General features: G+C 34.4%; 1 protein-coding gene and 1 non-coding gene across 2 annotated transcripts; one reads left to right on the plus strand and one right to left on the minus strand.

The window, feature by feature from the left end:
- On the minus strand, positions 1764–10975 carry LOC109841227 (protein POLAR LOCALIZATION DURING ASYMMETRIC DIVISION AND REDISTRIBUTION-like). The gene is made up of 3 exons (XM_020410133.1): positions 10598–10975; positions 9283–9737; positions 1764–2290 (listed from the first exon to the last, which is right to left on the minus strand). The coding sequence occupies exons 1-3, from the start codon at positions 10902–10904 to the stop codon at positions 2000–2002; spliced, it is 1053 nt and encodes a 350-aa protein (XP_020265722.1). The 5' UTR covers positions 10905–10975; the 3' UTR covers positions 1764–1999.
- TRNAS-AGA lies at positions 13232–13313 on the plus strand. Its single transcript has one exon. It is a non-coding gene; the product is annotated as a tRNA-Ser (tRNA).

Here is a 13842-nt window from a genome sequence, read left to right on the forward strand (position 1 = left end):
AATTGCAAAAGGGAAACATGTCTTCTCATAACATCTTGACACCAACATCATCAATTTTTTAAGGTTAGCGGGTAATAAAAAAACTTTGACGGCTTTAAATCTTTTTCAGTAGTGAATCACTGTCCTTCAAATTATAATTGCAAAAGGGACCGAGAATTAATTTGTTGCTAGTCATCTATCAATGCTTGGAAGGTTTGCGTCATGTCTAAGGTTAATGAATCACTGTCCATTTGCTTCCTTCTTCACCTTTTTCCCCCCGTCCCCAACAAGATTATCTCACCCTCTAATGAGCAGCTAAGGGATGCCTAATTCACAATTTGCATTTTTCATGTAATTTATATTGTCAACTATCAAGAAAAGCTTTTCACAAGAAAATATCAAGAAAATGAGTAGAAATCATATTTGAACGCCCCGCACCATACGAGATATTCTGAACCACTCATTCAGTAAAACAGGGGATAGTTTGGCCTCACAGCTCTCCTATTTGTCGCATAGAATACCCACACCATGCGTCGGTTCTGATAGAACTCCTACTCCAAAAAAAATTATCTAGTACAACTATAAAGTGAGGCCCAAAAGCCTAGGACCTCTTATTCGTGGACAAGCCTTTCTCGCGCTCTCGAAAATAATAAAAATAAATAAATAAATAAGATGAATTTCCAACTTTCCTTGGATGTGAATGCTCTCATTTTCCCATTGAAATTATTTTAGCCATCCTCTAAGTAATAATTAATGATTGTTTTTTAAGATGGTTGACGCTTTGGATATTCACCTCCCAAATGCGCATATGGACGCTACACAGTATAAGATATGTGTAGGTGTCCATGAGGAAATATGAGGCATCAAATCCATTACTTAAGTATGAGATTTTTAATTTTGAGATTTGAAAAAGAAAAGTACGGGATTTTCCAATTTCACGTAGGAAGGCGGGATGAAACGAAACCTTAAATTTGAGATCAACACGAACATATTGGGCTTATAGCCCAATAACAAACACCTTACGTGCAGAGCGCAGCATGAGGCTGAAATTTTGTCAGAGAAATGCACCAAAATAATTTGACAGGTTTCAAATGCTTAGCACGGGAAAAATACTATCAAGGTTACCGAGAAGTGACTCAATTAATTAAGGAATTAAAATTCTTCAGGAAGTAACCGAAGTAACAGTAACAATATCAAGTGTTACTTGAAAGAATATTTGGTAGACTTTGTTACAAAATAACTCAACCGCTATATTGATGAGTAAAATAAGGAGCAAGACGAAATGATCAAAATATAGTTAATCTAAAAATATACATACGACAAGACCTAGCTAGGTGCAGAAGATTACTATATCTGTAGTATGAGCTCCATGAGAAGGTCAATCTGAATGCAGCTCATACATATTATATACATATACAATATACAATAAGGGTTTTCCTCCTTAGAAATCACTTTTAATTAAAATATGAAAATTTTATAAAAATCATATATGATTGTCAATTTATGTATAGACCACAATTAAGAGATTTTTTTTTTGTTGCAATCAACTGCGTGGACTCACTCTTAAGTCGAGATGCTTTTTTTGGTTGGCTGTAATAATTAGTTATCAAACACCAAGTATATTAGAGATATGATCCTTAGTGGAGGTATAATGTGGGATTAATTACCAAAAAAGTTAATTGAAAAGTGGATTCAGATGGGTGATTGCAAAAAAGAAAAAAAATCCCTTTAAAGGTGATTTATGTATAAATTAAGATTGAAATATGGTTCCTACATAATGACTCTATTTTAAAGGCGATCACTTATATGGAAAAAGGACTATATAATTATTCAATAATCATGTTTCTCTATATACAAAAATTTCTCCCCTAGTCAATTGAGTCGGGGTAAAAAAAAAAACCCAATGTTTCAGAAGATCATTTTGGTGCCAAAACACTCAACTATAACTCTACAATAAATACGACTTGTTTGGACCCTTGCATGCTTCACCTGTGATGATTTCTTCGAGTCTTGATTCCCACTAAATGAATGTTCTCTCCTTGTTTAGTGAAGCAAGCCACTGAGTCTCCTTCCACCATTCCAGCTCCATTTCTTTCTCCCTTAACTTTTGTTCAGCATTTTCTAACGCAGACTCCAGCTCTTCTATCCTTTCTTGCTGCCTTGTTTCCAAAAGCTCGTGCAATTTCCTCTCCAGTTCACGTGGAGAAACCCCATTGTATTCGTAGATATCGTCGTCTCTGGGTTCGTTCTCTTCTTCCTCGCAACCGACGCTGAAGCTTTCGTATGAAGGGTCATTGTCCTCACGATCAACCTGTGATTGTTAGGCGAAAGATTAGGACGCTGTCAACAGAAAAAAGAGAGCCTACAATAATCCGAGAGCAAAATTTAGACATCTTAATTTACGTCCGAAACGTGCATGGTAGATACTGTGTCATGCCCATGTATCAATTCCAAGACTGAAAGGTTTCTAAAAAAAACACAGGTTTACAATTAGGAAAATGGTTTGGTTTGATTATGGAACAGAAGCATGTTCCGTTGGATTTTACACGTTTTTAGACGAGTACTTCAGCATTAGGACTTTCACGATGCCACATCGTGCAATTTGGAACCGGGTACAAATGAGCAAGACCCAGGGAATCTCGAAATGGGAATCTCGAAATGCATGGTGTTTAAGAACTTTGGAGGAGTTTGAGAACTCTATAAAAGAGTTAATTTCAGAAAGGAAATTAATCCCTTTTAATTGGAATAAGAGGACAAACTGATATTCAGTTCTTCAACCGAGAATGGTTCAAAAGCCAAGGCCAAAAAACTCCAAAGCTCCAACAAAAGCTTTCACAAAATGCACCAATGGTTCCTCAATGTTGCCGACCCTTTTTCCAGCTGTGAAACCCGCTATTCATAGGGCTTTAAGGGGTGTAACCGACCCCTTAAATTGCTCTTTAATGGGGTGTAACCAACCCCTTAAATTGCTCCTTAATAGGGTGTAACTGACCCCCTTAAATTGCTCCTTAATGGGGTGTAACCACCCCTTAAATCATGTCACAATGGGGGTTTAATGTCCTAATCTCGTGGAAAACGGTTTTGGAACCGTTTAAAACGTGTTTGAAATGGTCAAACGCAAGGTTCGCGTTCTGAAATGAGCTCCGCGTCTAGCACATGACACGCGGAGGTGAGCTCCACGTTTTGAGTTTGAAACGCAGTGATAAGTTCCGTGTTTTGTCGTTGAAATGCGGGAATGACCTCCGCGTTTTGTTGTTGAAACGCGAGAATAACCTTCGTGTTTAGAATTAGAAACACGAAGGTCGACCTTCGCGTTTAGCATTGAAGAGATCGTCAATTGTAATCTATTTTCTCAAGTTCTGCAATGATCGTTAGCTTATAATTCTTATATTTGGTTCTCGAAGAAATGAAGATTCTGGAGCCCACCATCTTTCTTCTACATCTTCACACTGATGAGGATCAGCTATCTGCAGTAATTTTTAGACAGTCTACAACAAACAATAGTATGTGATCCCTTTGATAAATAATATTCATCATATAATATGAGGCCAGAGGGTTAGCTTATATTTATATAGTACAGAAAATGTGAAAAATTTAAGCATCATATTTTGAATAAGTTTCAAGATTTTGAATTATAAATAAAATTACATACTTCGCTTAGAATCATACTCCCTTTAAAAAAGAAAGTTGTAGAAAAACTTTCTATGGATTATGTTACCCCTATTTTTTAAATATTATATTTTAATCCTAACTAAACTAAAATAATTATTATTGTTAATTAATCATATTATATGTCACTTTAAGTTTGTCTAACATGGTCCCTAAAACTATTGTAAAACTCTCATATTAATTATTAGTAATGTCTAATAATATATTAATAGATAATTGCATGTTAATAAATTATTAAAGAAAAGAGTAGAAAATATAGAAATATCCTAAAATTACACCATTATATTCATATAGGAAAGTTACAAATAATATTCTTGCATATAGAAGGTACAGACATGCAATTTTAAAAAGCATTAGGATATTTAAGTGCAACAAGATACAAGTGGATGTATGTAATTGAAACTTTTATTAACTGTAAGGTATTTAATTTAATTAAGCCAATAAGGATTTAAAGCCTTTGTTAACCACAAGAAACAGTATGTGATCCCTTTGATAAATAATATTCATCATATAATATGAGACCAGAGGGTTAGCTTGTATTTATATATTAGAGGAGATGTGGGAAAATTGAAATATCATATCTTGAATAATCTTAAGATTTTGAATTATTTCTCAATTTATATATTTTACTTAGAAAACTTTAGAAGAGGCTTTCGAAGGACTACTACAAAGTGTTGAGCATTATATAAATGCTTGACAAATAAAATCCATGATATTTGATTGCAATAATCAGGTAATCTCGTGGAAAACGGTTTTGGAACCGTTTAAAACGTGTTTGAAATGGTCAAACGCAAGGTTCGCGTTCTGAAATGAGCTCCGCGTCTAGCACATGACACGCGGAGGTGAGCTCCACGTTTTGAGTTTGAAACGCAGTGATAAGTTCCGTGTTTTGTCGTTGAAATGCGGGAATGACCTCCGCGTTTTGTTGTTGAAACGCGAGAATAACCTTCGTGTTTAGAATTAGAAACACGAAGGTCGACCTTCGCGTTTAGCATTGAAGAGATCGTCAATTGTAATCTATTTTCTCAAGTTCTGCAATGATCGTTAGCTTATAATTCTTATATTTGGTTCTCGAAGAAATGAAGATTCTGGAGCCCACCATCTTTCTTCTACATCTTCACACTGATGAGGATCAGCTATCTGCAGTAATTTTTAGACAGTCTACAACAAACAATAGTATGTGATCCCTTTGATAAATAATATTCATCATATAATATGAGGCCAGAGGGTTAGCTTATATTTATATAGTACAGAAAATGTGAAAAATTTAAGCATCATATTTTGAATAAGTTTCAAGATTTTGAATTATAAATAAAATTACATACTTCGCTTAGAATCATACTCCCTTTAAAAAAGAAAGTTGTAGAAAAACTTTCTATGGATTATGTTACCCCTATTTTTTAAATATTATATTTTAATCCTAACTAAACTAAAATAATTATTATTGTTAATTAATCATATTATATGTCACTTTAAGTTTGTCTAACATGGTCCCTAAAACTATTGTAAAACTCTCATATTAATTATTAGTAATGTCTAATAATATATTAATAGATAATTGCATGTTAATAAATTATTAAAGAAAAGAGTAGAAAATATAGAAATATCCTAAAATTACACCATTATATTCATATAGGAAAGTTACAAATAATATTCTTGCATATAGAAGGTACAGACATGCAATTTTAAAAAGCATTAGGATATTTAAGTGCAACAAGATACAAGTGGATGTATGTAATTGAAACTTTTATTAACTGTAAGGTATTTAATTTAATTAAGCCAATAAGGATTTAAAGCCTTTGTTAACCACAAGAAACAGTATGTGATCCCTTTGATAAATAATATTCATCATATAATATGAGGCCAGAGGCTTAGCTTATATTTATATACTAGAAGAAATATGGGAAAATTAAAGCATCATACTTTGAATAATCTTAAAATTTTGAATTATTTCTGAATTTATATATTTTGCTTAGAAAACATTAGAAGAGACTTTCAAAGGACTACTACAAAGTGTTGAGCATCGTATAAATGCTGGACAAATAAAATCCTTGATATTGGATTGCAATAATTGGGTTATGTAAAAAATATCGGGGTGTCATATGAGATAATGCTCATACATAATATAACATTGTAATCTATAATCTCAGATATTGATGAATTTTTAACATAAGAATTTGCATTAATATATATGCTTAAGATTTGGGAGAGTTGAGAATGGAGAGATTTGGGATATGAATTGTGATTTTTGTTACTTGTGCTTTAGTTTTGGTTTCCAAACACGACCCAGTATCAAGCCAACAATCAAATAAAAAATAACTTGATTTTTTATACCAACCAATATTTTCGATAATGATCTATATATGAGAAAAAATCCCCAAATAAAAGAAAACAATATAAAACCATAGATATTATCAAGATAAAGTATTTAACCTTTTATATCAGTCGGTATAGCGATATATCGGCCGATATTTCATATATTGCGTATAAGAGCAATATTTAAAGGTAATTTAAATATCGTTTCCTTGATTTTAAATCTCCAATAATTCTACATTATCCCCTTAAATTTTTAAAATTGCTTATAATTAGGGAGCAATATTGAATTATAAAACATTTGAGGGACATAAGATAAATTTAAAAAATAGTTAATTTTTTGAAAACTCTCTCAAATATGGGGAATGTCTTAAAAAACCACTCAACTAATTTAATTTGACAGAGCACCCTAACTATAGAGATATTGTAGATAACCCCTCTCCACTTTGGTGCGCTTTTAGAAAACACCATTCGACTTAACGTGTCTTATAAAAACTCTCATAGTCTTTTACACATCTCTTAACAAACCCCCTTAGTGTAAAATACTTTAATATGTGATTTTGTCAAAATGCCTTGTCAAACAAAGGCAGTTTAGTTAAAAAAAAACTCACCCGATAATAAAAAGATTATGACCAATTTACAGTTATTTTTACCTCTAAATCTTCACTTTTTCTATCATCTAGCAAAAACCAAGCTAATTCTTTTATGGTCGAGGGATATTTTGGTCTTTCCAAGTCAGGTACTTATTACATAATGAATTCGACTCAATAATAATAGTTTTGAGGGGTTATTTGAGAAAAGTTTATAGGGTTAAATCAAAATTTTGAAGTTCAGATAGATGAGCTATAACACCCCAAATTTGACGAACAAAGATTTACTCATTTCAAGTAGTTGAGGTTGGGGGAGGATTTTTTAAATATTTTTCCCATAGCTAAGGGGAAGTTTTCTAAAATTAACCCTTAACAAAGCACAATTTAAGACACATATGACATCATATAACAGTGGATTTTATAGCAAGTCTATCAGTATCTCTGAAAATCTTTTGCTACAAACTTCGCAGAGAGAAATTTAATCTTTATATAGGATGACTATGTGATCCTTATGGTTCTCCTTATCTTTTATGATTTGTAATAAATTATTTAACAAAATAAATTAAGTTGTTCATTTTATATGTCTCACCTTTATGAAACATATAGTTTGGATATGAGATTAAGTTGTTCATTTTATATGTCTCACCTTTATGAAACATATAGTTTGGATATGAGTGTTATTAGATTCTTTTAACTCTTTAACCTAAATATTTGGATATTATTCAATATTGGATAGATCTAAATTATTTTGTTAAAATACAATCCATATGTGTACAAATTATGTTTAAATCATTCTTAGATTATATTTTATAATTTTCTAAATTAGAAAGTAATCATTTTGATAAATTATTTAATTAGTTGAGAAGATGTAGGAAGATTATAATATCAGATTTTGGAATTGATCACATAATTTATATTTTCTTTCTTGATTGAATTTGCACATTCTAACTTTGAAAATTCTAAAAAAAAAAAATTTGACTATCTATAATACTCGGTCGCCAGATAATAAAAAGTGGAAGTAGACAATAGGTGCGAGTGATTTCTTTATAATTAAACAAAATCCTCTATGACCAGATAAACCTATCATTTTTATGTTGATGAATTCAAGATTTATTTTTTTCATTAATAATAATAGTTTTTTAGATATTGGTGCTTACATCATTAATGTTTTAAAATTAGAATTCCAAATCATTAAATTGCTCTTAGATCATTAATATTTTAAGACTTTAAACATCACTAATTATGTGGAAGGTAAAATGTTGAAACCAACAAGATTTTATATATTGAAATATCTAAAACTTTTTAATATATTATGACAATCATAAACTTTTTTGCAATTATGTTATAGTAAATACATAAACTAAAAATCAACAATTATAATATTTAACCTCGTGCATTGCACGTGCATTCCACCTGGTCTTTAAAAATGGATGAGTACCTTTCAAATGTATGTTTTTATTGTAACGAAAGCCGACATAATTCAGTAGGTATATTTGGTGACAAGCCAATTACAACAGTGAGATGTAAGAATTAATAGTATTGCATAAACTAAAATAGTATAGGGGCTTGTCGAGCCTAAGTCAAGGTGAAGAAAATAAGAAAGATGAAGTACCCATATGTGCCCCTTCTCAGAGAAAAAGAAACCACTCCCTCTCAGATAGTGATCTGGTGCTAACACTATTAAGTGGTTTTAGTTCCTACTTCATATTCAAGTCCACCAATTTATTCCCTTCCAACATGAGCTATATTCATGTGTGAATATTTCAACACAAATGCATAGAGGGTTCAAGGTGACGTGCACTAGGTGCAATTGCTTGCACAACGACTGTTTGCACAAAGAAGGAATTTATTGGATAATTATGTCCGTCATTCAAGAGCTTTTGTTGACAGAAATGTGTAAAGAGTGACCGATTATGCTTACTATAGTCAATTAGTTGATGACTCAACCAGGTAAACTGACTGCATTCAATCATATCCATGAATTAGAAGTTTAGAAGGATGTACAGGGTGCCGAGGACCTAATTCAGAAATCAATCAAATTAAAAAAAAAGGCTTCTTAAATGTATTTTCTTGATAAGATGAATAAGAATTGAGTAAGTGAAGTGAAGATATCAGTTCAAAAGCTGAGGCCTAACCTAGTCCGAGAAGGCTAACCCCCCCCCCCCCCCCCCCCCCCCCGCCCCCCCCACCCTCCCCCCCCAGCCCCACCCCCAGAGTAAGAGATAATTATCGGTGTGAGCAGCTATAAGAATTAATACCCGATTTTCAAGTCCGTAGCGTCTACCACTTTCGCCATATCCCCTTTTTAGGCAAGGATCCCGTTTTAGTTCTACCCACCTCTTTCATTTATTTTGGAACCGTTAAACCTAGAATCGTTCAAAGAAGCACGTCATTCAGACCAGTAGAACAAGAAATGACTATTTGTTTTCCATCACTAGGGCATATATAAAAAAAATATTGTGACATTTCATTTCGTACAGCATTTTCGACTCGATCATTTTAAGCATAACAAACAGAAAAGATGATATAATTGTTGATTGTGAAAGGATAAAAGCTGATGAAGCTGTTGCACGAAGAAATGGATTGCCTCTACATGGATATGAATACAATAAGAAGCTAGGCTATCTCATATCTAGGCAATTTAACATGGGCATATATAAAAAATTTTAAGAATTCCATAGAACAAGCATATACTTGCATCACTAAAATAAAACTCTTTGAGGAGGCATACCTCCATCCTATGTTGAATTCCTGATGAGCATTCTCCTTCCAAGTTGGTTTGCAAGCGTTCTAATTCAACCTCTAGTTCTGCTTCCATTTCATCGATCCTCAGGCTTCCCGTATTTGCAAAATCTATCGAATGCTTTGAGTCTGTATCAGAATCAACATCACATTTAACCCCTTGCAGAGCAAAGTACTCACTGCTGCTACTAAGCACGGAAATGCTCTTGCTTGTACTTATGTCCTCGCGACGATGAGGGGGTGAAAATAAAATGTTATTGTTCGACTCTGAAGCGCTAGCAGTGGCATCTTTACTTTGAACTTCGCTTTTTATTTCTTTAAGCAACATTTCCATCTCTGCTCGCAGCTCTCTCATTTTATTGAACTCAGCTGCGCTCTTGGCTAAGAGGAAAGCCATACCTAGTCCCATTCCAACGGTAAGAGAGAGATCCTCGTGCTTCCTTCCTGGAGAAATAAGCTTCCATTAGAATGCAAGAAAATACTAGAAAACATTTATTGCTACAACCAAATGTTTGGTTTTCTTTCACAAGTATCAATGGGCTACGGTGTGACACCATTTGTGAATAAGATGATGATAAATCATGTTATGAGAAATACCGAAATATCATTATGGCACTGAAATTGTTGGTAAAAAAAGAAAAATTCTCCAAGAACCCAAAATATGGGACCATCAGGGAGGACAGGTGAGGTATCCGCTCCTATTGCATAATGAGCTGGTCATCATTATGCAATAGGAGGGGGATACGTCACATGTCCCCATGTTGGTCCCATATTTTGGGTCCATGCGGCAGAGCTCAAAAATATATATATATTTAACAAAGCCATCCTCATAGGCACCAAACCTTATCTTAATCTCTTATTCCAATAGGCATGTCATATATTTCACTTCTAGACTTTATGAAGTGCATTGTTACTCTCAAACTGTAGACAAATTCGGTAAAGTGAGACATGGATTAGTATAACATTCATCCAAAAATAGAAACTGCGAGTACACAATAAAACAGAGACCCGCAAAAAGATAAAATCATCATTTTTTCACATTGAAGGGTAAGAATAAATGCGATGCGTCCACAATAAGCATTCAAGCTTGATTGAAATGGACCCGAATTGAAAAGTTCAACATGAAATCAAAGGGACACAAGTATGAAGGGATTTAAACTTTTCAATTATTAGTCAAGAACGGGATTTGGCAACTTTTTATTACTAATTTCCCTAATCCTACTACAGACACCAACACTTTGATGGTATCAGTTCCACCAAAATCAAAACTTTAAATCTTCAACAGAATTAAAAAAAAAAATTACCGGGATCAACTGAGACCTCTGAGCTCATAAGACCCGGAGGCGGATCAACCGCGGCTTCACCGGAGCTCGCCGGAGGATCCAATCGACGTGAACCCGTACCCGAATCCGGACCCGCTTTCTTATTCCTCCTCATAATCTTAAACGAGTAGCTCTTCGAAAACCATCGAGGTACGAGGGATCGAGCAGAGGAAGACAAAGACGACGAGTCAAAACCTCCCCTTTTCCTCTTGCTATCATCGGTTACTTCCTCGCCGTGGTCTTCGTCGTCGTCGTCGGTGCGAGCGCTGAGGACGTCGGCGATCCGCATGCTCTCCGAATTTTTCGAATTTTTGAGGCGGCGGAAGCAGAGGCTGCTGCTGCTGGACCTCGATAGGAGGAGCAGCATTTAATTTGAATGGAGAGATATAATTCCTTTCTTAAATCCCTTATTGGTGTTCCTATAATTAATTAGTATTAGGACGCTTAATCCCTTGCTTACCCCTCAAAATCGGGGATTCCTCTTGTACGAATTTATTTTAGGATACTATTTTTGCTTGCAGGTCCCCAAAAGGCGTGAATAATATGGAAAGGCGCTTCAAGCTATGATTTTGCCGTCAAATTCTTTAAATTTTTTACAAATTTCTTCTAGTTAACCCACCCTCTCTGGAAAATTTCGCGCTAAAATCAAAAGACCTAGGTTAAAGAATATTGAATCATTTAACATTTGCATAGTTTCTTCAAATCTTTCAAGCTTTTTAAACATCCAAGACATTTGAAATCCCTTTTCTTCCTATTTTTTTAGCTCAATGTTGAATTAAATTATAGAGTTATTTCAAAAAAAGCAAATATTTACTAGATTATGTCAAATTATTAAACATTTGAGGTGTAGTGATTAAGAAATATTTGAAGGCAGCAAATGCCGATATTTTCCCTTTTTTCCCCCTATTTTCTCTCTTATATTCATGTTCTCGAATCTTCTTTCTATAAAAAAAGAGAGTGTCGTGATTTTAATTTAAGAGTTTAGACAAAGCAGATAAAATTATAATATTGAGAAAACAGAGATTAAAAAACTATGGATAAAAAATATAGGAAAAATTTTGAGATTCCTCGTATTGATAGAATCACGCTAAGCTTTTGAAACCCGTTTTATTTGGACCTCGCTCGTCGTGGATTATCGTGGCGGATCCCTTTGCAAATGTTGTACAATTTAGGGGCTACACGCATTACTCCACCCGTTCGCATCGCAGCTGGGCCCCGCGAAGACAGGCCAGCTGGAGTCCCGAATCCGGCCGTGATTACCACCATGAATTATTAAGTAATGACGATAATTAAAGGTCGTTAATGACGGACCGGAAAGCGACGGGATTTTGTCTTGACTGGATTTTTAAACAGTGGAATGGGCGCCTCATTCGGCCTAGCGCCTCGTCCGTTGTCGGGTGGGGTCCACGTCCGAAGAGTTTAACGTGCCGACGTGAGGGGATGTAACCGGGTACGGAATTTTGGCTGGGTTTTATTGAATATTATGCCCGGCTTTAGTCAGTGACTGACAACGTTGCTCGCATGCGAAGTTTAAGAAGTGCGGAAGTTGTTCACCCGCTTTACGTCGCACCCACCGGCGCACCAATCCATGAGTGCGGTTGCCTTGCGATCGTTGTTGGGTAGTTTGCGCGTCCGGAAATAGAGCTGCAAATGTAAACTACTGTGAACACTCTGCAAAGCACGGTATATTTTTTTCTCGCTACAATAATTTCGGGTTTAACTGCTACAGTCTTTTTTGATTTTTTGAATCGCTGCAGCATCTGGCCTCTGCTGCAGTGTTCCCGTGTGCCACAGTAAATTTTTTCTAAAAAACTGCGGTGTCCATTTTCATGTGCTACAGTAAATATTACTATAGCATTTACTGTGGCATGAATAGTGAATCTTGAGTTCTCCCATTTGTATAGAGGAGTAGATATTCCGCCTGAATTTATCTTTCAATTGTTTTGCAATCTAATTGAAATATGCTCTCAACCGAACAATTGAAAGATAAATTCAGGTGAATATTTACATTTGTTTTGCTCTCAACCGAACAATAGAAATAGAGCTGAAAATGTAAATATTTCACCTAACGGGGATCACCCACGGCTGCAATTTTTACGCGATAAAATTATATATCGAGTGCATTTGTTTTGCAATCCTGACACCGAATTTGTGTTGTCATGTATTCCCACAAAATGCATACGTTCAAATAATAGATTTTAAAGTTGAGCTTACGCAACAAAATACGCAACGTTTGATGCAAAGTCACTTCTACAGCAAACTAAATGGCCTAGAAAATGCAAAACGGATATTTTTCAGCTTTCGATCTTCTCCCCTTTTTATATGTACGTACATAGTAAATGGAATTCATTTTTTTAATTTTTACATGGATATTGTTTTTTTAATTAATCGTTTCATATACGTGCCATGCCACTATGCCAGTTAATATCGCTTATATAGATAGGTTTCATAAAAACTAGTTTATTGCTAGTTAACCCTTCCGAACTACAGATAATCGTTTCATATACTGGGTAAGATGTCACGTAAATTTATGCCACGTCTTCTAATAGGTAAGATGTCACCTACAGTTCATGTGGTGTCCGTCTAATACGAAGAATTATGTTTTCGCATAACAACGTGGTCGTGCCGGAGTGGTTATCGGGCATGACTAGAAATCATGTGGGCTCTGCCCGCGCAGGTTCGAATCCTGCCGACCACGCTCTACTTTTTTAATTATATATATAATATATATATATATATAGGTGAGCATAGTTTGATTTGGGTTGGCTTGAAGTTTTTTCTTCTAATTTTGATATTTTTTTTTCTCTTACGCGACCTGATAGTGATGAAATACCCTAATAATATCGTCATCTTCAATTCTTGGGCTTTTCATCATCTCTAGTTCTTGATCTCTCTCTATTATCTATTCGCTTCTTCTATTTTGGATCAATCCACTTTGGAGGTAAGAAAACTTAAACCATAATATTGATTCTAACCTTTCCTTGATTTTTCTCCTCGATTGATGCACATGCAAGAGAATCTTTGGATCAAATTTCTCTTTGGACCAGACTTATAATTTTATAGAAACTATACCCAACATCCAAATTAAAAAATATATATTTTATTTACTTTGTCTGTTAGATTGAGATCATTTTAATTCTTTATGTAAGCTTTCTCTAAAAAAAATTTATGTAAGCTTTGTCAGGAATAAGGTTTTCATTTCTACATCTAATATTCAGTAACATTTT

The sequence above is a fragment of the Asparagus officinalis genome, chromosome 5 (genome assembly GCF_001876935.1).
Source record: "Asparagus officinalis chromosome 5, Aspof.V1, whole genome shotgun sequence".
NCBI lineage: Eukaryota > Viridiplantae > Streptophyta > Magnoliopsida > Asparagales > Asparagaceae > Asparagus > Asparagus officinalis.

Excerpts from the sequence above, each read along its gene's own strand:
- LOC109841227 (XM_020410133.1), bottom strand. The coding sequence starts at position 10,904 with ATGCGGATCGCCGACGTCCTCAGCGCTCGCACCGACGACGACGACGAA. Across the intron at positions 9,738-10,597 it reads AGAGGTCTCAGTTGATCCCG|GAAGGAAGCACGAGGATCTC; the intron begins GTAATTTTTTTT and ends TTATTTCTCCAG. Across the intron at positions 2,291-9,282 it reads GAATTCAACATAGGATGGAG|GTTGATCGTGAGGACAATGA; the intron begins GTATGCCTCCTC and ends TAACAATCACAG.